This window comes from Misgurnus anguillicaudatus, chromosome 19 (assembly GCF_027580225.2).
Source record: "Misgurnus anguillicaudatus chromosome 19, ASM2758022v2, whole genome shotgun sequence".
Taxonomy (NCBI): Eukaryota; Metazoa; Chordata; class Actinopteri; order Cypriniformes; family Cobitidae; genus Misgurnus; species Misgurnus anguillicaudatus.
Genome location: NC_073355.2, coordinates 25,682,697 through 25,706,166, shown reverse-complemented (window position 1 = coordinate 25,706,166; position 23,470 = coordinate 25,682,697). Strand labels below are relative to the sequence as shown.

Sequence of the window (23,470 nt, the reverse complement as noted above, 5' to 3'; positions counted from 1 at the left end):
GTTTTATTCGTTTTTTTCCTAAATGGGGAGGAACAGCAAAACAACCCGTCCTCCTGTTCCAACCAACTCTCGTAATTAGGGTCACATTAGTTTCCGGTGCTGACGAAGTGTTCTGGAAATGAAAACCTCTCTCTTGAGGATTTGAGGAATAACATTTTTTATTTATCTCACTGCAGAATGCTAGCAAATCCAGCGTTAGATTTCAGTCTCAGCACTTCTTCTCTTCAAGGTAAACATTTCATTCCTGCTAGAGAAAAAAAAAAAAAAAAACTATAGAACTGCATTTCCTGTTGTTACCATGGTAACATATCCATGGCAACAGCGGCAGCATTTTCCAGGAGTGTTTGTCTGTCTTTGGTGTGATGGCTGTTTCACTCGCTCTTTGTCTCCTATGTTTCTTTGCTTCTACATGTAGCTGCTTCTAAATCATATTTTTGATATGATATTCACTTTCACAAGATTTATAATAAAACAATTACATCTGCTACTTTGTGCATATAAATTACATTTAAACTATCTTTAATTCCTTTTTAACAGTGCTTCTTATTGCATATTTTATGCTCATTTAATTTCATTTTTCATATCATCTCATTTTCAAAAAAATAAGTTTCCTTAATTCAAGTCACTGGTGGTGCACTGTTATTATTTTACTGCTACGAATTTTGACTTTCAACATCTCTCTCATTAATCATCATCTTATTATTTCCTCCCTTTTCCTTCATTACTGATCTGTCTCACTGTCATCTCCCCCCTCTTCCTCCTCATCTTCCACAGTGCTGTGCCTCATCTGGCCACAAAGCGGTGCCAGTTTCCCATCTGTGGTCACTCCCATTGGCTGAATGATCTTGTCCCTGAGCGGGGTGTGGTATGGGATAAGAAAGATGAGAAGAAGAAGCAGTGAATTTTAAGGGTGTTAGACATCATCAAAATATAATCTAGAGACACACTTGTTCAGCCTTTAAATGAAAAACTGTAATGCTTTTATGACCTATACGGAGGATGTGTACTGAAGTGTGTTGCATATAGCTGATGTCCTAAAATAAACTCTTTGATAAAAAAATATATAAACTATACTTGAGTAATTTTGTCATAATGCTAGCTTAAAGATCAGTAGAAGTTTCAAACAATGCTTTGGTCTCATAATAGCATGCTCACTCTAAAAACGTCTGGGTTGTTTTTGACTCATGTTGGGTAAATATTGGACAGAACACACCGCTGGGTTCAAATTGACCCAATGCTGGGTTGTTTTAACTCATGGTTGCATAACAACAACCCAACATTAGGTCATTTTTAACCCAGCATGTGTTTTGTCCAATATATACCCAGCATGGGTTTAGCCATTTTAGAGTGCTGTCAGAGCTTAATATCTCCCTATACTGGAGACGGATTAAAAAATGGTGATAGTTTTTAAACGGAATATTTTTAAGGAAATATTTCAACCAAAAATTTAAATGTCATGTCTTTCAAAATGTTTTCTTTAAAGGTTTTTCCTCCATGTTAGATAAACGCTGGAGAGCCACAAAAGACATACACTCATATAAAACATTCAAAAGTCATATACACTGTTGGGTTAAAATAGGCCAGAAAATGTTTATATTTGCCCTAACAATGGGTTAAAACAACTCAGCATGAATTGAATTACAACGCAACAGGTTGGGTTCATTCCTTTTCGACCCAATGCTGGATTGAAGATAACCCAACATTTTTTAGTGTTTGCAGAAAAGTAAGGAAACCATTGTGATTTGAGTTAACTGTCCTTTAACTATTTCAGGAACACCCTTAAAAATCAAGGTGCTTAAAATGTTCTTTAAAGAACCATTTCTTCATATCTTTTTATAATCTAAACAGGAAGGTTAAAATGTTAAAGGTTCTTTTAAGTACTATTTAGAAAAAAGGTTCTTCTTTGGCATATGTCTTAAAGATGAAAGGTCTTAAAGATTAAAGATCCACCGATATATTGGCCAATAGTCGGTATTGGACGATAAAAGCAATATCTATGTCTAAAGAAACTTTACTAGTTTAAAATCCAGTATTAAGGGTCATTATATGAATCAATAAGATTCAGGAAATGTAATCTTCAGAATTTAATTAATACAAGTTAAAATAACCACCAATAATTGGTATCAACATCGGTATAGGCTTATATGAGTAATCGGCTATATCGGTGGAAAATGTAACATTGGTGCATCTCTACTTTTAACAGTGGGGGCTGGTGACTGCTCTTCCGAGGGGTGCAAATTCAAAATAAGTGTTCAGGGTGTCATGTCTGTTGTTCATGTTTTCAAAATATGTATCTGGTGCGTCATGTGAACCATGTGCATCAAAACCATTGATCAAAACGGTCAAACCGTTTATGATAAAAGAGACGCTCATGTTCACAAAATACACACAAGACACTCCCTTAACAGTAAACTCTGATTGCGCATGAGATTATGCGAGTATCTGGCAAACGCGAGCGTCTCTTTTATCATAAACACTTTAGACGCATCTGCAGCAGGCACTTATTTTGACAAGACACGTGATGCACATAGATTCACTCGACGCGCCGAACACATATTTTGAAATTACGAACCACACACGATGGGCTACATAAATGTTGTGATGAACTTCGCATTGTGCGCCCTCGAAAAAAGAAGTCACCGGCCACCACTGTAATTAATACAAGTTAAAATAACCACAATACTATCGGTATCAACATCAGTGTAAGCATAAATGAGTGTAAATAATCGGCTTTATCGGTGGAAAATTTTATATCAGCGCATCTCTATTTTCAATACATCTCTTGTTCTCACACACACAACACACATACCGTGACAGCTTGTTGAACATATTTATGAGTCTGTGTGCCTCTGCCTCTTTCTCCTCTTCAGTCATCCCTTCCATGGGATCAGGCTGTTCCTCCTCCACCCGTCCCGTCACTGGGTTAATTCTGTCCTTGACCTGTCTGTACTCCTCAGTGTCTGAATCAGAATCACTGGAGTACTGCGGCTGAGGAGAGGAGCCACGGCCGTTCAGCAGACCCCGTGCTGCCAGCAGCCCAGCTGCATTACCATAGCCAGTGTACTTCACAAATCTGCTTACTGAGAAATGCATATAGTCAACATTCATAAATTAATATACACCAGGATCTACTGACAAAACGGTAACACGGTTTACTTGGAAAGCCTTCAACACCATATAGCATAGCATTACCATCTGATGGCATATTAACCCCAGTGTATAGTTTTTGTAAGGGAGGAAGTATACATATTTCAGAAGCAGATCAATTTACATACCATTTTCTTTACAGAGTACAAAGAGAAGCTCAGCAGCGCAGTGTTTGATATCAGTGTCAACATGGGTCATCAGTCGCACCAGTCTGCTCCTCAATGTGTTCCCTTGTTCAGGCCTCAATTCAACATCCCTCAGTGGAGGCAGGATCTGATAAAATAGCACAGCAATAGAGTCGACAGGTCCCTGATACATTGAGAGCATTTTCTTTATGTGGTGGCTGAATGCACTGCCATGCTAATGTTTTGAGTTACAGATAAAGCACTTTAAAAGTAAGTGACTATTTATTTATTATATGTGAAAGTGTCCAATAATAGAAGGATTACTGAGATAAAAAGTAGGTACTATAATAGCGTTAAGATTATTGTGAGAAAAATGATTTAATGTATTAATGTTTATGGATTGCTACGTAAGTTTTACTAACACAGTGAATATTATGTAAAACACAAGAATATGGAGGTGATGGTTTTACCTGGTGTCTGAGATAGTGTCTGGTTTCTCTGTGTGCCCTGCTGCTCTCAGTCAATAAGTTTAATACCAGAGTCAGTTTTTCCTTTAGCGTATGACCCTGTAACGGGCATCAAATCAGAAACATATCATTCATCAAACCGCCATTGAACAAAATATATCAATATATGTCCAATATCTTCATGTTATACTGTACATATATTAACCCCATCTATCAAGAAGATAAGCGGTTTGTAAATCCTCACATAATTCTCATTCCACCCATGACAGACTGATTTTATATGGAGGTTAGAGAAATAAATGCAGGTTACCATTTTTTATATGTACTAGGATATTTTTAAAGAGGACATTTCATAATTTTTTTAAGGATGTTACATAAATCTTTGATGTCCCCAGAGTACATATGTGAAGTTCTAGCTCAAAATACCCTATACATAATTTAACATAGTATGTTAAAATTGCCACTTTGTAGGTGTGAGCAAAAATGTGCCATTTTTGGGTGTGTCCTTAACAGGCAAATGAGCTAAATTGTAGTGCCGTGGTTGGATAGTGCAGATTAAGGGGCGGTATTATCCCCTTCTGACATCACAAGGGGAAACACATTTTAATTACCTATTTTTTCACATGCTTGCAGAGAATTATTCACCAAAACTAAGTTACTGGGTTGTTCTTTTACACATTTTCTAGCTTAATGGAAGACCCAATTAAAGCACTTAAACATGGAAAAAGTCAGATTTTCATGACATGTCCCCTTTAAAGGGATAGTTCACTTTAAAAATAAAATTCTGTCATCATTTACTCATCCTCATGTTGTTCTAAACCTGAATGAATTTCTTTTTTCTGATGAACACAAAAGAAGATATTTTGAGAAATGATGGTAAACACACAGTAGTAAGTGACCATTGACTTGACTTCCATAGTAGGAATAAAAAATATGATGGAATTTAATGGATACTTACCATATATATTTTGGAAGTATTGTGATAAATGATGAAGAAAATATTTTGATAAATGATGGTAAGCACACAATCTTCTTTTGTGTTCATCAGAAAAAAGAAATTCATACAGATTTAGAACAACATGAGGACGAGTAAATGATGACAGAATTTTCATTTTAAAGTGAACTATCCCTATAATACTTTATGACCCTGTGTATAAATCTGAACCCATTTTTGTCTTTCCACTTTCATCCCTCTCTCTCATTCTCACTTTGTCCAGTCTCTTCTCCATGAAGAGCAGCAAAGTGTGGACACAGTCCATGTTGACTCCACCGGACTCCTTTGAATCTTCAGACAGTCGAACAGCAAGCAGAACATCCAGGCACTGAAGAGGTAGAGCTGAAAGCACGTTCACGGTGTGTCTGTGAAATTGAGTGAAAAAGCACATGGGTTATAGTCTAATAGGTCAGGTCCTTTACATTACCCTGGTTTGTTTATGGGTATTTTTGAATTCTCACCCCTGCAGTTCCTCTCTTCTGTCTTCTCCCTCACACGGCACTAATAGGCAATGACGCAGAACCGCAGCTAGGTGACGATACAAAGCACCAGCCTCCTATAGCAGAGGAGAACAAATATGTAAGGTAAAAACAGATGTGTCATTCCTACGATTTTCATGTACCCATCATATATTGCTTAATATTGAATAAAGCATTTACTCAGTAAGTTTCCATTATGTTAAAGATCCTTAATTGCTTGCCATAATTTAAAAAAATAATAAGTTATTATTATTCATTTTATATTATGGGGCAGTTTCCAAGACAGGGCCTAAGTCTAGTCCCAAACTAAGTTAAATTTTAGTGTTGTCTTGACCGAAAACAACTTGCTCTGTCATATCTTAAAATATATCAGTGCAAGTTTTGTGTCTGAAGCTGCACACCAGTAATGTTTATTTATAAATTATGCTTTTAAAAATGCTTAAATATCCTTATTTAACTGAATTATATTTGTTGTTTTTGCAATGTTATAGTGATCATATATAATTGTTTCTCAGTCTCTAGAATACATCCAGAAAATACAAGAAATGTGTATATAGTACTAAAAACTGTATAAAAATGTAAACTGATGTGTTAAGTTTTTAGGGTAAACTCCCCTTCCACTTAAGCAGTAGCAAGAAACTGCAGGATCTCTTAAACCTAAATAAAATTAAATCCTAATTTCTAATTTTAAAGAAATTGTCTTTTTACATTCTGCTCAAAAACGCTCAAGATGTGTTTAGTGCCAAGAGAGGTCACACTTAACACCGACGATGCCTAAAGAAGACATTTAGTCCTAAAAAAATGTTGTTTTTTTTTTACATATTTTCTGTATTTTCTATTTGTATTTTCATCAAATAGATTGAAAAATAAATATGGATGGACATTAAAACATCTAAAACAACAAGTCTGATGGTGGTAACCTAAGACTTTGGCACAGTACTGTATATTTGATATAAAACACATAATATTGTAAATTATCATATTTACACATTTGGAAGAGACTTTTATCCAAGATGACTTACAGATATTTAAGTTATGCATTTTATTAGTACGTGTGTTTCCTGGGATCAAACCCGTGACCTTGTGTGTGCTGCTTATGCAGCTGAGCTATACGAACACATAATTCATATAATTGATTATAATAACATATTAAAGCATATTTCTTTTACAGAGCTACTGAGACACATAAAGGATTTACCTCATCTATTTCCTGTCTGTGGACAGTATAGGTAATGTTAAACAGGGTCTTCAGAATCTCAAGGGCACGTTGAGAGACCTCCTTACTGAAAGGGGGTGCTGTCTGGTCAGTCAGCACCTCATATGCTTCACCCCAGCGCACTTCCAAACACTGTTCAAGAGCTGCAGTCAAGAGGGACACACCATGCTCCTGCAAAAAATTGGATGAAGCTTAATTAAAATCAATATGGTTTAATTTAATGAAACATAAATCATATGAATAACATCAATTTCATATCACCTGTCGGAGCTGCACCCTAAGCTCAGGCCTTAGAGCGGTCAATAGAAAGAGAAGTCGCAGTTCATAAAACTGACAGCTTGGAGGGCTTGATGAACATATAAGCCCCTCCTTAAGTCTCTCTGATAGGCCTTGGAGCAACCTGGGGAACAAAGCATGAGATAATGGGTGGAAGTTCAATTGTTCATTAATGCAAAATAATAAAGCAGAAGGCCTTATATCAGAATCAAGCATTCCCATAGCAATGTTGGCAGACAATTTACTCAGTTAATACATCTTGAATTTGGCTTAGAAAGAAAAGTCACCTCAGGCTGCTGGCTCTCTCTTGTGCTTTCGGACTGTTGTAGATAACATTGCAAAGGGTCTTCAAAGCCTCTTTCCTCACCAGCTCTCCATCATCACGTCCCTCCTCATCCTTCTCTCCTCTGGCATCCTTTTTTCCTCTTGTCAACAGCCCGGTGACCCTATCCCTCATTAGGCTTTCTTCATGGTGCTCAGTCAGTGTTAGGATTGCAACTTTCTTAACAGTATCACACTCTGATGTTGCATTTATAGGGTTGATGGGAATCATGGAGCATTGCGAAACTCCTTCACTGAACAGTGAATTGGCACAGGCTGAAACGGACTGTTCATCTGTGTCGCTAAATGTTGATTGGGTGTTGCTGCCATTATTGTCATCACCCAACTCTGTCTCGTTTTGTGGGTGTGCCCCAGGAATGATGTCACTGTGCGAGGAGTCCCATTGAGACCCAGTCTCCTCTTCTTCATAACAGGCAGGCATGGTAGAGATGCCCCCAAATCGAGCCAGAGTTAGAATGGCAGAGTCTGTGATCAGGGGGGCCAAGGCCTTACGATCCCTTGAGATAATTCTCAGAGTTCGCAGACACTCCCTTAGCACACATGGCTGCAGCCGCATACAAATAAACCAGATCAGAGCTGCAGCAAGTCTCTACAAAAAGAGACACAATTGTGAAGAATTTAATTTAATGGATTGTGAATGATGTGGATTCATCACATATACTATATTAGCAGATGTTTGGTTACATTAGGATGATGTTTGGTGTTTGGCAAGCCCCCTTAATTCCAGTAAAGCAAAATTTTTATAGTACAGAATGCAGTGGCTTTCTAGAGAATTCTGTGCCCCCAATTTTGTGTTTTTGGGAAGGGCTCTCCCAGAATATCACAATGCATCTGTGCTGTGCATTGGTTTTTGGGCATCCACATACTTTCTGCCATACAGTGTATACAAAAAGAGTTTGTAGACATCTCTACATAAATAATGTGCTCAGCTTACCCTCCTCAATACAATATCGGCATCATCATTCCCATCAGAGTCAAAATCTGAATCAGAGTCTGGAACATTCTGTCTCACTTTATTCCTCCGAAACTGAGAGAAAGGAAGAAGGAACAGATTTAGTTTCTTCAAAATCAGAGGCTATGTCAAATATTGTTTTCATATTTGTTATAAAATCATCTTTGTTTTCATTCAACTCACAGTAGCTTCTGTCATTTTAACTCAAATAACAGAATAAAAATAATAGGACAATTTAAACATTTAAAGGGGGCATTTTACAAGATTTTTTTTAAAGATGTTAAATAAATCTTTGGTGTCCCCAGAGTATGTATATGAAGTTTTAGCTCAAAATATCATATAGCTAATTTATTATAGCATGTTAAATTTGCCACTTTGTAGGTGTGAGCAAAACTGTGCTGTTTTGGGTGTGTCCTTTAAAATGCAAATGAGTTCATCTCTGCACTAAATGGCAGTGACGTGGTTGGATAGTGCAGATTAAAGGGCGATATTATCCCCTTCTGACATCACAGGGGAGCCAAATTTCAATTAGATATTTTTTCACATGCTTGCAGAGAATGGTTTATCAAAACTAAGTTACTGGGTTGATCTTTTTCACATTTTCTAGGTTGATAGAAGCACTGGGAACCCAATTATAGCACTTGAAAATGCTATATGTCCCTTTTTTTTAAAACAAAAGACAGTGAAGATAAAATAAGCTTTAGCAATACTGTGAAAAAAAACTATACTGTCAATTTCCTGCAAAAGGTACACATTTAAACAACAGACTTTATAAAGACCAACAATGTACAATCCACAAACTCAAAATAAAATCATAAAAGATGGATTTTGCAAGAACAGGCAGGATGAACAGATTACCTCTCTCTTTTTTCTCCCTTAAAAACATCATACATTTCTAACTGTTTGTGTGATTCACAAGAAAGGAAATCTTAAAGGTGCAGTGTGTAAATTTTAGCGGCATCTAGTGGTGAGGTTGCGAATTGCAACCAGCGGCTCAGTCCACTGCTCACCCCTCGCTTTTCAGACACATAGAGAAGCTACAGTAGCCACCACCGGACAAACATGTCATCGTCTGAGACAACTTAATAAAAAAGTTTGTCCGTTAAGGGCTTCTGTAGAAACATGGCGGCCCAAAATGGCAACTAACATGTAAGGATATGTAGATAAAAATGTCATATTCTAAGGTAATAAACACATAACGGTTCATTATGAAAGGTCTTTATACACCCCTGATCATATAGTTTTGTGTATAATTTGCATTTATGTCAAGAGATCCTTCTAAAAATTACACACTGCATCTTTAAATTCACATAGTGTCATTACCACACTTTATAGTGGAAATAATACACTAGAATTAGTGTATAATCTTATTTTTTTGTAAATATTAAATTATTCATACATTTCCAAGTTCAGATTTTAAATCCATTTTTTGTATGTGCTGTCAAATATTTTGATCCGACTTTATGTCTCTCCATCTCACATTCTCTCTTTATTGGTTATGCATGTGTGCCATGTGAAAGATTCACCTCTTCCAGCTCACGTTGCTGTTCTCCGTTCATCCGAGTGGGGAGAAGTAATGGTCAGGGACACAGAATAAAATGATGATTAACATCAGGCTTGTAAGCGTTACACAATCCAATACACTAAGCAACAATGAAGGTAAAAGAAACTGATGGTATTAACAAGTGTGGGATAAAGATAAGTGAAGGTGGATGAGTAAGACTTAAAGCTGTGTTAATCCTCACCATAAGTGCTCAGATTGAGGACAGAGGGATAAACGCACAAAGACGTATTAGGACAAACATTGAAATGTACCTTTCTTCGTTCTCTCTCTTCCACATCGAAAAAGAAGCACTGTGAGTACTGTGAACAACGCATGGAGAATTAAAAGGAGAAATCTAGAAAATGCAGCAGAATTAAAAAGGCATTTGCAAATGCCAGACATATAAAAACTTCACTGCACCATAGTAATGTTAAAATGAATGGATAAGTAATAAAATGAACACCCTTTAGGTTCCCAGCTCGGTTGTCATGGAAACTGCTAATATCTGAGTGTTGTAGTAGAAGTAAGAGAAGACTCCTAACTCAGTTTTTACAGAAATTCAATGACTGTATTAATCACAGAAATAAAGTGTAGTACACATCAGTATTTTATATGGCATTGTATTTACCTCTGTGTTGTAATCATCCAGTTGCATTTGCACATTGTCCTGATCACCTTTTTTGATATATTGAATAATCCTTTCCACATCCACAGGCATTCTGTATTAATAAAAAAAATTAAATGTTGTAAGACATAAAAATCTAATGTTTAAGCACTGAACATTAGATATCTACAATATATTGCAAAAGCCCAATGCACTCACCTTTTAATTTCTTTAGTTTTTTCCCCTATTAATGACACAAAATTTAGTGCGTATGTATCCTCGTGGGTCTCTCTTGTAATCTGACAGGCCTCAGACGGTGCTATGAGTTTCTCTTAACTAATCCTATACCCAACCTCTCTCACTCATTCGTAACACACCTCTGGTGTCTTAAGCAATACCATTTCTGCCTTTGCTATTGATTGTGCATTTGGGCCTGTCTGTGGACACAGGTACTGTTATGGTATATTGTTTAATAGTGTTACATCCTTTATAGCTACATTGCAATTTGGCAACAACAAAAAAATCTGTGCTCTTGATAAAGCAAGAGTTATTCTCAGAACGGGTACTAATTAGTAAGAAAGCCAATAGGGACAAACAAAAGAAATCGCAGCTATGCTGGCATTCAGACAACAGTGAGGAAATGATGAAGGAGAAAGATATACACAGATGAATAGAGAGATGAAAGCAGTAAAGGTTTATATAAGACTTAATAGTGGTAATTAAACAAAGTGAAATTCAAAAGACGAAATGCAGAGGTGACTGGTGTGAGTTGATGGGTAGTTATTTGTACTGATTAATGGTGATTAACTGGGGCTATTTCTACAGATCCATCTACCTGATGGACCTACATAAAAAGCAGATGGTACAGTGACAGGACTACCAAAAAATAGACAGTGAGAGAAACCCCACTGGTGGGCAGGAATGCATTGATGCACATACATTCATAATAGGACACGATCAGAAAACCCTTCATCTGTTAAGTTTTCTCAGCAGGAAAATGCAAAAATCGGAATTACTCCTTTTGTCGCTGTGTGCTGGATATCTGGTGACACATAGTGGTGCATTTGGTAACAGAAAGCTGTGTGGTATTCAGCTTGTGGAAGCACTGCTGCACGTCTGTGGTGATAAAGGATTATTTTACCAGCCTGGCAGACGCGTCAGAGAACACCATATACGTAAGTATAGTTTACATCAACATAACTGTGTGTTGTTTAGCGAAGAGTTGGTTAGCTTTATTTACGTAATCTTTTTTTGTTGTATGAACAGCACTCCGGGGTCCATTGATTTAATGGGGTCCTCCAAATTGTTTGAATTGAAAATATATTTTTTAGAAAATTAAATTACGCATCAAACAAAAATGCATTAAAAGGCTAATAATGGAAGTTAAAACATATTTAAAAGGAAGAGTATAACATCTAAAATATCATGTTAACAGCATGACTGTGTATACCAAAAATGATTATTTTAATACCTTGGTAAGGTAACCACCATAACAAAGAAATAATTCAGTCCTAATTTGATACATGTAGGCTACTTGGGGTCCCTGCTCCTCCTCTTTATCCAAAGTCCTTGGCCTGAAAAAGGTTGAAGACCTCTGCTATAGGGGAAAAAGATAAGTTGGTTAAAATTATAAAAGAAACATTCTTTTATTTCACTTCTTTGGATGTGGTGAATGACATATTAAAACTGTTAACGCCTTTTTGGTAAATTTCATGCAAATGCAAATTTGTAGCATTAAAACCTAAAGGTTTTACTGTATTGATTCAAAGTTATTTTATAACTCCCAATGCTTGACTTCTAATAAGAACGCAGTAAAAATATCTACAAGAAAAAGATTTCATTATAAAATGTATTGTATTGTATTATTATTAATAATTTTATTTTTGTTTTATTATTATTACTCTTACTATTACTACTACTGCTACTACTACAACTACTACTTATTTTTGTTAAATTGTTTTCTGTTTTAATTTTTTTTAAAGCATTGCCTTAAATAATTTCATTTAATTTAATAATTTTTATTTTATTTTGATGTTTAGTCAGCGTGTGCCTTGTATCACCTGTACTTTTTGTAAAGTAAAGTAAAAAAAAGATTTCTATTTTAATGCTTCCATTCTTTAACAGGAATCTTGATGAGGAACAGCGTCCCCCTACGGCGACAGTCTGCACTGCAGAGCGGAAAGCGAAACCCATATGCCATACGCGAAGTTACAAAGAGAGGCATTGTAGAGCAGTGCTGTCATTTATACTGTGACTACTATGATTTGGAGAATTACTGTAATATATAGAGAATCTACATATCTGTTTTTTTATATGTTAACAATGATAACATCGAAATTGAAACAACCATTACATTAAATCTACGCTGCATTGTTGGGATATTATTTGAATAAGATAAAATGACAGCTAACTAACCTTATGTATGGAATTAAATGAAGGGTTACATGAAATGTTTACAATAAAAAATAGATTTGCAATCTTTAAATAAATATAGCTGGATTTTTTTTTAAGTCAATTGGGATTGCAGAGGGCTGATACATTTTATTTCAAACAAAGCTGTTTATAATATGTCTTAATATGTTTAAAATATACATATGAAACAGTGTTTATCTGTATAATAACTATAAGTGTCAATCTATATAATAAAGTAAATAATCTAAAAACTGGTTTGATTTTAATTCTATGCCAAACCAAATTTAAGGATTATGGTACAAAATAGTTAAATAGTGCTTTAGATAAACTAATGTTTATGTTAATTTCTATTAAAGATATAGATAGAGTGATATTGTATTCATCGTACCATTTTCAGAAAGAGCAGATCATGAATCAAAGTTTTTATGAAAAACAACATTTCCCATAAGCCCAAGCCGGCAGTTTCACAGAAGGGGAAGCAAAATGGCGGAATCGGATGGGATGGGCCTCTTATTGTGTTGCTAAAAGAAAAATGTTTCATCTCTCTATATGTCGTTTAAAACTTACCAAAAACATCTTAAAGGGTAAAAGCGGGTTTTCAGCTCTGGGATTTACCAGCCGCCTCATCTTTTCACTTTGAAGGTAAACCATTTTAATAGCTTGTTTAACTTAGCCGGGCAGCTAACATCTGTGGACGACAATTTGTAGGCAATATATTATAGCAGTTAGTGCGAACAGGTTGCTAACATTTAAGCACTGATAAAAAAATTCTGTGAGTGTAACAAAATACACAAACCCCCCGTTATTTTAATGACAAGTGTGCAAGTATGCCCAATGGTAGGCAATGACTGCAGGGTAGCGCACGCACTAGATTGCGTCGATGTGATGATGTATGTAGCATCATAGATTAGTTTCATTCACTGCCTATTATCAATGCTGTCACTGCCCCTACAATTGAAGATACAGTGTTGAGTGTTAAGCTTAGAGTTTAATTCAGCATTTATGGACAGAGGTTTAGTTTTTAAAGATCCTTGTGTGCAGTTTACTATGATCTGGTGTTTTAGATATCTGTGTAATTTAAGATGTGGTATGTGGTCTCTAGATGGGAACAGATGGACAGGCTCACAAAGATGAAGAAGTAGTTGTGCCGGCCAAGGTAAGTGGCCATGTTAAGGTCACTAAGCATGTTTAACTGTAGGAGTTACTGTAACGCTATATACTGTAGTTGATAAGATTTTGTTGTATCTCTCTGTTGAATACTGTATTGTATCTCTTCTTATAGTCTCAAACTGAACAATGTCCAGCTGAAAATGAGGAAATTAGCGAGTCTAAATCCGATAGAAAGACGGATGGCATAAGATGTTTCCAAGGAAACAGAGAGACCTCGGAGGATGAGCCCAGTGAACTGGTACAGTATTGTTATTAATCTGTTTGTGTATTTGAGGTTTACGTAATTATGCATGCATCATCATCATTACTTCTTATGTGCCTTGTATATCTATATTTTAACAAGTGATCCTTAGACCATTTCTTTTGTTTTGTATTTTTATAGGGAGCTGCTGTTGTTACTGCTTCTGAACCTGTGTATCTTGTGCCTCAGTTCATCTCACAACCTCAGTACCTGGACTGGTAGGTGCTTGACAATAAAATCGTAATTTGACATGCCATCTTAAAATTCAATGCAGGATGAATTTGAAACGGTGAGATCAATAGCCACAAGATGAGATGCAGTAGCCACAAGACCTCTGACCGTATCCAACCTAGACCAAACAGTTAATAAATAGCACAGAAATGGAGGATCTGGTCTGTGTCTGTTGTCATGACAACCAGCACGTGTCTTGTTTTCAGTCACCTGTGCATGAAAATAAATGCAGGATGCAAAGTTTGTATAAAAATTAATCAATCAAGCTTTAGAAACTTTATTTCTATGTATATACAATTTATGTATGTTATGAACACCTGTCACATGTATGAATTTACGCTGTAGATGCTTTTTTAAGATATAAACCCTTGTAAATATTTATATTTGTTTTTAAATGAATCCTTTTTTTTCAACAATTTAGGGTTGTGGAAATATTAATGTGTAATCACAACACACTAAACCAAAATAACACCAACCAGTGCCAATGTTACCAAGGCAAAACAAATTATAAATACCGGCCTTTCCTTAATAAAATATGAACTTTAACTTATAATCTTAGGATATTATTATTGTTTTCTCCATTAGTGACTTTGATGTGGAGTTAACCGCAGAAGTGAGAGTTGAGAATGGCTCGTCTCTTGCCTTGTTGGCATCTGTTACCCCCAGTGTTAGATACCAGAAGCCAGGTGGGTTCAGATCCTTAATTTTATATATATAATAATGTGGCAAAATGTTGTAGTATTTTATTTTTTCCATTTTGTCTCTCTTCATTAGGATCCTTTTTGAATGGACAGTTTCTCCTGCGGCCAGCCTTAAGAGATAAGCGAGGATCCATAGACTGTTCTTTGCCTTCAGGCCCTAATGCTAAATGGTGTTCAGGTGCAATTCAAGCCTCGGGGCAAATGCAACTGCACTGTGCCCTCAAAACCTCTGAGAGGGTCGTAGAGACTGCCAAAAGCCCTCTTCCATCATCACCCTCCAATTCGCCATCATCTCCTTCATCTGCCCCCTCTTCCCCCTCCTCATCTCCCTCATCATCCTCTCCTGGTACAAACTACCACGTGGATGAAAACAGAGGCTGTGCTGGAGACAACAGGGCCAGCAAAGGACCGGGAGACTTTGTTTCATCCACTTCATCCTCTCTAGGGCCATCATCACATTCTGTGCCACCTTCTTCTTCGAATCCTCCATTTCACAGATCTTCATCATCCACACATCCTTGTAATGATGAACAGAGGGAAGGTGTAGACAATGACATATACGACCCCTTTCACCCAACAGAGGGGGAGGGCGAAAGAGAAGAAGGGTCCTCTGAAGATGAAGAGGAGGATAAGTATGATCCCTTTGAACCTACTGGTTCTCCAGCTTCTGAAACGGAAGAAGGAAAAAGATGTATGGATGAGGAAAATGAAGGAGAAAGCAGCATTTACAGTGAAGGGAATGTTAAAGGTGATAGGAAATTGAAAATGGGGCAAGCTACTGATACAGAGGGTGGGCCTCCAGATTCAACAGAAATAGTCGCTTCATCTTCCATGTTTAATGATGTAACTTTAGAGCTTAACAGAAAACAGTCTATCAAAGACAGAGCAAGGGAACATGGAACAAATCTAAGAGAAATGAAAACAGACTCTGAGCACTCTGAGATAGAAGAAGGGGAGATAGTGGGAGCCAATGAAAGAGGAGGAAGGGAACGAGTAATAGAGAGAAGAGAGGTATTGCTTCCAGCCTCGAGCAGTCCTTCCTACCTTCAGGGAAGCTGCCCAAAACCTGAAAGGATCTTGCGGGTCTTAGAGGGTGATGGGTTTGTATCTGTTTGTGCTGATGAAGAATGGGAGAGGGAACCAGTGGCTTCTGTAGGTGTGGGAGATCTGAGACGAAAACTGACAAGCAGGCGGAAAGAACGATTCAGATCCTGTCCCTCTTCTGCATCAATGTCACCTTCACCTGCTCCTGTTTTGTCTCTGCCTTTGCCTTCCCCACCTTTTCCCACTTCTCCACCCCTGTCTACTGATAAAGGAAGAAGTCGTAAATCCTCCAAAAGTTCAAAGGACAGGGACAGACACAAGCGTAAGGAGGAAAGAGGAGAAAAAGAAAAGAGAAAAAAAAGGAAAGAGGGGAAAGAGTCAGGTGAAGGGAATCGAGAGAGCAAAGAGACCGATCGTGGAAGAGAGAACAAAGAAAAGAATAGGGACAGGGAGAGAAGAAGCAGAAGTGATAGTCGCAAAAGGAAAAAAAGACGCCAGAGTTCTCCAGAACATTCCTCACGCTCCCACTCTCAGAATGCCTCCCGACATACTCACAGTCGCAGGTCATGGTCCAGCCACTCTGAGGACCACCACAGGGATCGTGTCAGGGATAAAGAAAAAGATAAAGAGAGAGACAGGACCCATGAAAGAGACCGGGATAGGGACAGATGGCGAGACGATAGACACAGAGAGAGAGAGAGAGACAGAGACTCCAAAAGAAGAGATGAACGTAGGAGAGATAGAGATGAAGATGCTAGGAAATCAAGCAGTAGAGAAAGGAGGAGTACAAAAAGGAGCAGAGAAAGCAGTGACAGGAGAGATCGAGAGAAGGAGATGGTGATGGATAGAGACAGAGACAGGAGAAGAGATAGCAGACCCGTTGTACCCCCGTCCATTCAAGATCTCAGTGGCTCGGATCTTTTCGCAATCAAACGCACTATCACTGTTACCACCACTACAACCACCACTACACTCCCAAGTTCACCACCTTGTAGCCAACGACGTTCCCGCAGCCACTCCCAGAGCTCAGACAAACACCATAAGAGGAAGAAGAAACGAAGAAGACGATCCGATGATGAGGAGAGAAAAGAAGAGGAGCACAGGAGCAGGTCTCGGCCCACTTCCCTCACTCCTCCACATTATCATGGATATGAATCAGACCATCCTGAGATAGACATGCTGTCTTTGGATGGGGAAGCCCTGGATTCAGACTATCCTTCACTTGAGGACTCACCATTGCTCCCCCCTCCTCCTGAACCCCCTCTGTCCATCCCCAAAAATAAATCCACAGCACCCAAGGCCAGTCAACATCATCTAGGGAAGAAATCAAGATCGGGCAAGAAAGTTGGACTGTCTGAATCAACCTCATCTTCCTCTTGTCATAGACCAAAATCCAAAAGGAAAAACCTCTTGTCATCTCTCTCACCCCCTCTTTCTGCATCATCAGGCAACACCACTTCCCTTCAGCCTACAGCGTCCTCATCCACTACTAAACGAGGACGGAAAACTGGTAAAGATAAGATGGATGCTGGGCGTTCTGGCAGGTCCAAGAAGCTTGGTGGTAGTAGCAGAAAGGGTAAGCTTCAGTCCAAAGTGTCTGTTCTGGTGCGTGAGGGTGTCAGCAGCACCACAGGGAACTCTGGGAAGTTGGGCATTGACCTTCTTGGACCTAGTGGTGGAGTTGTTGGTGGACCTTCAGGGTCATCAGTAGTTGGTGGGTCCATTGCTGTGGTGTTCCGCAGGGACAATGAGAGCCGGTCACCTTTTCTTAAGCCCTGTTCAGAGACCCTGCCTCTACCAGGGAGAGTTAAGGACCCAAACAAAACTGGGAAACAACGCAACATCCTTAGGCCTTCTTCTTTAACCAACCCGGGTGGACTCAAGTCAAAAAAGAACAAGCTTAGCTCTGCTACATCCACATCCTCATCTGCCTCTTCCCCTACATCATCATTAACAGCGAAACGTAGGAGAAGGCCTGGAAAGAAGCCCAGAGAGAAAGGGCTAACTGTGGATGGAAGTGATGCTAAAAATTCTAACAGTAATTGTAGCATGGTTGTTGGTGAATGGATGGGAGTATCAGCAGAAATGCAGCCACTGGTTGGGGCTGGATCAAAGCCGTCAAGTCCTCCTTCAGCTCTCCCTGGCCCCACTCCATCGTCCTCTTCCTCATCTTCCGCTTCCTCATCTGCAAGTTTACTTCCTCCATCTTCCTCGCCACCACACACATCTCCTTTGTCTTTGCCCCCATCTCGAGATACTAGAGAGTCATCCCCAGACTCTCAAACTGTTGACAGCAGCTGTAAGACACCAGAGCCTTCATTCCTCTCAGAGGAGTGCCCTGGTCAGTCTAAACCCTCGTCTCTCACACCCTCAAAGTCTCCTTTAAGCCCTCCAAGCCTGTTGTCATCACAGATCAGAGGTGAAAGCATATTACAATTCTCTTCCAGTTCTAAAACTCTCCCATCAGATGATCAGAAGGCATCACCACCATGCTCCACTTCTTTATCAGCTTCAGTGTCGGCCTCCCTCGCTCATTCCAGCGCTCCTCTGGCAAACGAGCTGTCCTCTTCATCCTCTTCTTCAGTGTCATCATCTTCAATAAACAAACCACCGCCACCTCCCCCTCCACCCCCTTCAGCACCCCCATTACCTTGGAGTCTGCAAACCGGAGTGGACTGCACTGCTGGAGGTGTTTTGGCATGTGAGTGTATGACATAATTTTTATATATTCATGCATTTAATAAGAACTCCTATGTTAACAAAAAACACAATAATGGTAGGATATTTTACATTAACAAGCACCTTGGTTTGTGAAGCAGTTAAGTGCCACTTGTCACTGAACATATTGTTCTGCCATTAATTGAATGATGATTAAACCCTTTTCAGTGACAGCCCTTCTTTTCAAAATGGAGGAGGCCAATATAGCCAGCAGAGCTAAAGCACAAGAGTTCATCCAGGCCACAAGTCAGGTAAGATCTGCTGCTTACCTGTTATATATAACATGATAATGAATATATATGAACGTAATTGAAAACGCATATAATTCTGCAGTATTTAAAATAAAATGTAATCTCAGTGTTTCTATATTCAAGACTATAAGACTATTGATTTCATTTACCAACTTTACTCTTTAATATTTCACAGATTCTTTCTCAGGCTAATCAGAACCAGTCACAGCCACACTCTTCATCATCTATGGCATCACAAGTACCACCCCCTCCATCACATGCTCCACCTCCAGGACCTAGTCCTGCACAGTTTATTCTTCATAGCTCTGTCCCATTGGTTGGCTGCACCAAAACTCCACCCTCACACTTGCTTCCTGGACTCTCAATGGGTGGAGGCTGTGCTCAGACCCCGCCTCCTCCATTGCCAACAGGGTTGTCAGGGGACTTCAGTGAAACAGGCTGGGACAATGAAAGTAAAGACCCTGATAAGGTATGTCCCTTCCAGGTTATGAATGGGTATATACAAATACATGCATATATACAGATAAAAACACACATACATGCATGCATATACAAATAATTTTTTATTAAAGGTCACGTTTTTCCTGTGTTTTGAAGCTTTGATTGTGTTTACAGTGCGCAATATAACGTGTAAATGTTTCACGTGTAAAAAAACGCAGTATTTTTTTTACACAATTTACTTATTTCTATAGCGCTGTTTGCACTGTGATGTCTTCCTTGTTCTGTTAAGTCCCTCCTTCAGAAATACGTAACGAGTTCTGATTGTGTAGCTTGTTTAGTGTGTTGTTATTGGACAGCCGCTTAACTTAGCAGAGCCGTGTGAGCTTAGCTTGGCGACTGACGTATTTCTGTGGGTGGAGTTTAGTCAAAAACTCTTATATTGACTTGGCTTTGAAAGGGGAATTCTATTAACGAAAATATATCGCTTGGCATTACACTTTGAGCTTTATAAATTTGCAGGTAGTGTTTATGCTCTAACCGCAACATTACACACTAACTAAAGTTTAAAAAATGGGATCAGGGAAAACGGGACCTTTAATATGCGATTATCGCAACGCACAATTTCTGTTTAACGTTTGGTCTAGCCCATAGTTGGATGAATTGAGACGCACCCTTAGACAGTAAAATATGACCCATGCTATCTAAGAGAGTCAAAGGTTTTCATAAAAATAAGAACCTCAAGCTCTGGTCTAGCGAATCCAATGCTCTAGTCTAAATGGTCGTTGAACATCTAAAATGATCTTTATTTATATGTTTTCTGAGAGTTGTACCAACCTTAATGCTTAACTAATACACAAATGATGCGTGTCCATCCACTTGCGCTTCTCATTTTGGTTTCGGGTGTAAAACATGCAGGAATTAGAAAATAGTGCAGGACTTGCTTGATGTTAAAATAATTAAGAGATATCAAGTTAAAAGTGTTATTAAGAGCTGACTTGCACATCTGAAGTGCGTGCACACATATGTGCAAGTGCGTGACCCCGACATATAGAAATCTACACAGAACTACAGTTTTAAAAATAATTGTTTTAAAAAGAACTCACACAGATATAATCTGTCATGTCTTAAGTGAATGTTTGGTTAACTGCATTATATCAGATAATTGCATTACAGTTTATCTTAAAGCTGTCTGTCTCAGTGTTAATTAAAGAATAAAAGAAAGAAAAAAAAATATATATAGATATAGATGTGCATAAAGCATATATATTTGTCCACACCCATGTTGATTAGAGTATTAAAACCTAGCTAAATTAAAATTAACTCAATTAAATTAAATGCTATATAAAGGTAAATTTAGAACAGATAAAAATGAACAGATAGAAATTAATTTGTGTTTAATCGCGAGTTAACTCATGACAATCATGCGATTAATCTAGATTAAATATTTTAATCGATTGACAGCCCTGTAACATATGTACAGTGGCAAGAAAAAGTATATGAACCCCTAGGAATGAACTTTTTTCTACAGTGATTTGCCATAAAATGTTATTTGATCCTCATCTAGGTCAAAACAATAAACAAACACGATGTGCATAAGCTCACAAGACATAAGTAATTCCAGTTTCTTGTGTCTTTTTGGAAACACCCATTAAACATTCACAGTGCTGGAGGAAAATGTAAGTGAGCCCATGGACTAATGACTTTATTAAAAGCTTTTTTTGTCAGAAGCTGGCAAACTGGAGTCCAATTAATAAAATGACTTTAAATGTGTGGTTTAGTGCAACTTTGATTGATATTGAGACACTCACACATTTTAAGCTTGCTGTCCTTAAGAAGCGTCAGCTCTTCTGAACCATGCTCTTATAAAGATATCTGATCAAGAGATGTTGCACTCCATAAGGCTGAAAAGGGATACAAAACAATCTCAAAATGTTTAGACCTCCATCAGTCAACACTTAGACAAATTGTCTATAAATGGAGACAGTTAAATACTGTAGCTACCCTTCCTAGAAGTGGGCGCACAGTCAAGATGACTCCTAAGACACCATGCAGAATACTCAATGAAGTAAAGAAGAACCCACGAGTAACAGCTAAAGGCTTGAAGACATCATTGGAACGGGCACACAGCTCTGTTCATGAGTCTACCATACGCAAGTCTTTGGACAGGCACGGTGTCTATGACAGTACACCACGGAGGAAGCCGCTACTCTCCCGAAAAACATGGCTGTGAGCCTGAAGTTTGCAAAAGAGCACCTTGGCAAACCCCAGTGCTACTGGGAAAATATTTTATGGATTGATGGAATGACCTCAAGAGAGCGGTTCACACCAGACATCCTACAAATGTGTCTGAGTTAAAGCGGTTTTGTAAAGGGGAATGAGCAAAAATTGCTTCTGAACGATTCGTAGGTCTGATTCAGAACTACTGAAAGCGCTTGCTTGAAGTATTTGCTGCCAAATAATGCTCAACAAGCTGTTAAATCCAAGGGTTTACTCACATTTTCCTCCAGCACTACGAATGTTCAACGGGGGTTCCCAAAAAAGACACACGAAACTAGAATTATTTGTGTGTTGTCACCTTATGCGCATTGTGTTTGTCTATTGTTGTGACCTAGATGAGGATCAGATTACATTTTATGGCAAATCACAGTAGAAAACCAGTTTATTCCTAGAGGTTCACATATTTTTTCTTGCCACTGTATGTATATGTATTTATACATATATAAATAAATATAAATTAATTATATATTATAAATCTATTCATTTGACTTACAGTGCATTCAAAGTATACATTTTTAACAGTATGTCAAATTATTTCCCTTTGCTTAGTACCTGAAAAAGCTGCACACCCAGGAGAGGGCAGTAGAGGAAGTCAAATTGGCTATCAAGCCATACTACCAACGCAAAGACATCAACAAAGACGAATACAAGGATATCTTAAGAAAAGCTGTGCACAAGGTAAAGACAGCTTTAATTTATAACACCATACTGCATGCCGGTATTTATAAAGTGTGTTTCACAATTGTTCAGAATGGTTGATATTACACAGTAAATCAGCTTGACTAAATCTGGTTTGTACTTAACAGATTTGTCACAGCCGAACAGGCGAAATCAATCCAGTTAAAGTGAGTAACCTGGTCAAGCTGTATGTCCAGAGGTACAAGTATTTCAGAAAGCATGGTCGCAAGATGGACGAGGAGGACAGAGAGTCTGCCTCCATGCATTCCTCAACATGATTGGACAAAGACTGTTTAATTCTTTATCTGGTTAAACAAGTTTGCAAAATCTCCACCCTTGCACGTGTTTAGCCCCCACTGTGGCGATCGAGTGACAGTTGTTTGTTAAACTTCTCCCATGTGTTGACATCATGTAGACCTCTGTACTCCACCCTCCTGCAAATCTCTTTCTTGTCTTGCTATAAATATGTATGAATTTAAATGTATACTGAAAGTGTAAGGATACACTCAAAAGGGAGAGATAAAGATGGCATACACTTTCTTTCTTTCTTACACATTATGTTTAACCTGTACATACGTTTAAGTACACTACACAAGTGTTCTTTCTTTCTTCATTTCTCCCTTTTTGAGAAGGGTGCACATTTTAAATAGTCAACTAGATTACGCATTTATTACTATGAAGATTTTGTGTTTGAGAGAGAAAATGAGTAAGAATAGGATGTTACTTTTTCCCCATCTAAATTTCTTTGAGATTGACTTTGTCAAAGAGCATTTATGTGTTGAGGTGCCATTCAGACACGTTATACAATCTTTCATCTACGTAGGTTTTGAGGTATACATGGAATGAAAGGTATGTACCATCAGTTTTATCTCGCAAAGTGAATGTGTACATAGATGGTGCAAATTGATGTTTTAAGATTTTTTTAATTTAAGTTCTAGGCAATTGATTTCTAATCACAATCTGTTCTTGTCACCTAACTAGAGAATGTTTTCCCAATTCAAAGTTATATAATATAATTGAGCCAGCAAAAGATAATGGAAGACTATAACATTGTATTTGAATGGTTGCGAAAAATGCATGCGTTTTGGATTTTATTTGTACTGAAGAATACTGTAGTGATTTAAGGGTCACTTGAGGGATAAACTTGTGTCCTAACCTCTA

General features: G+C 38.0%; 3 protein-coding genes across 4 annotated transcripts; 2 read left to right on the top strand and 1 right to left on the bottom strand.

The window, feature by feature from the left end:
• LOC129436050 (chaperone Ric-8A) lies at positions 1–11,972 on the bottom strand. 2 transcript variants are annotated; one of them, XM_073857260.1, is made up of 14 exons: positions 11,617–11,972; positions 10,170–10,260; positions 9,814–9,861; positions 9,525–9,542; positions 7,981–8,073; positions 6,992–7,635; positions 6,690–6,828; positions 6,411–6,599; positions 5,195–5,289; positions 4,948–5,098; positions 3,743–3,838; positions 3,276–3,420; positions 2,810–3,080; positions 1–851 (listed from the first exon to the last, which is right to left on the bottom strand). In XM_073857260.1, exons 1-14 carry the CDS (start codon positions 11,634–11,636, stop codon positions 722–724), a joined length of 2,130 nt encoding a protein of 709 aa, XP_073713361.1. In that variant the 5' UTR covers positions 11,637–11,972; the 3' UTR covers positions 1–721. The 2 variants fall into 2 exon arrangements, with proteins under 2 accessions (XP_073713361.1, XP_055049835.2); XM_055193860.2 differs by lacking the exon at positions 11,617–11,972 and adding an exon at positions 10,365–10,803.
• On the top strand, positions 10,805–12,695 carry LOC129436052 (insulin). The gene is made up of 2 exons (XM_055193863.2): positions 10,805–11,320; positions 12,270–12,695. The coding sequence occupies exons 1-2, from the start codon at positions 11,143–11,145 to the stop codon at positions 12,431–12,433; spliced, it is 342 nt and encodes a 113-aa protein (XP_055049838.2). The 5' UTR covers positions 10,805–11,142; the 3' UTR covers positions 12,434–12,695.
• Positions 12,696–13,011: 316 nt separating this feature from the next.
• On the top strand, positions 13,012–23,470 carry scaf1 (SR-related CTD-associated factor 1). Its single transcript, XM_055193858.2, has 10 exons — positions 13,012–13,199; positions 13,660–13,713; positions 13,840–13,965; positions 14,110–14,186; positions 14,785–14,885; positions 14,974–18,645; positions 18,831–18,913; positions 19,089–19,382; positions 22,181–22,309; positions 22,438–23,470. The coding sequence occupies exons 2-10, from the start codon at positions 13,660–13,662 to the stop codon at positions 22,585–22,587; spliced, it is 4,686 nt and encodes a 1,561-aa protein (XP_055049833.2). The 5' UTR covers positions 13,012–13,199; the 3' UTR covers positions 22,588–23,470.

Coding starts and splice junctions, on each gene's coding strand:
- LOC129436052 (XM_055193863.2), top strand. CDS start 11,143: ATGCAAAAATCGGAATTACTCCTTTTGTCGCTGTGTGCTGGATATCTG. Junction 11,321..12,269: donor CGTCAGAGAACACCATATAC/GTAAGTATAGTT, acceptor ATTCTTTAACAG/GAATCTTGATGAGGAACAGC.
- LOC129436050 (XM_073857260.1), bottom strand. CDS start 11,636: ATGGTGGTTACCTTACCAAG. Junction 7,636..7,980: donor CCGATATTGTATTGAGGAGG/GTAAGCTGAGCA, acceptor CTCTTTTTGTAG/AGACTTGCTGCAGCTCTGAT. Junction 6,829..6,991: donor GAGAGAGCCAGCAGCCTGAG/GTGACTTTTCTT, acceptor TTTGTTCCCCAG/GTTGCTCCAAGGCCTATCAG.
- scaf1 (XM_055193858.2), top strand. CDS start 13,660: ATGGGAACAGATGGACAGGCTCACAAAGATGAAGAAGTAGTTGTGCCG. Junction 14,187..14,784: donor CAACCTCAGTACCTGGACTG/GTAGGTGCTTGA, acceptor TTTCTCCATTAG/TGACTTTGATGTGGAGTTAA. Junction 18,914..19,088: donor TCATCCAGGCCACAAGTCAG/GTAAGATCTGCT, acceptor AATATTTCACAG/ATTCTTTCTCAGGCTAATCA.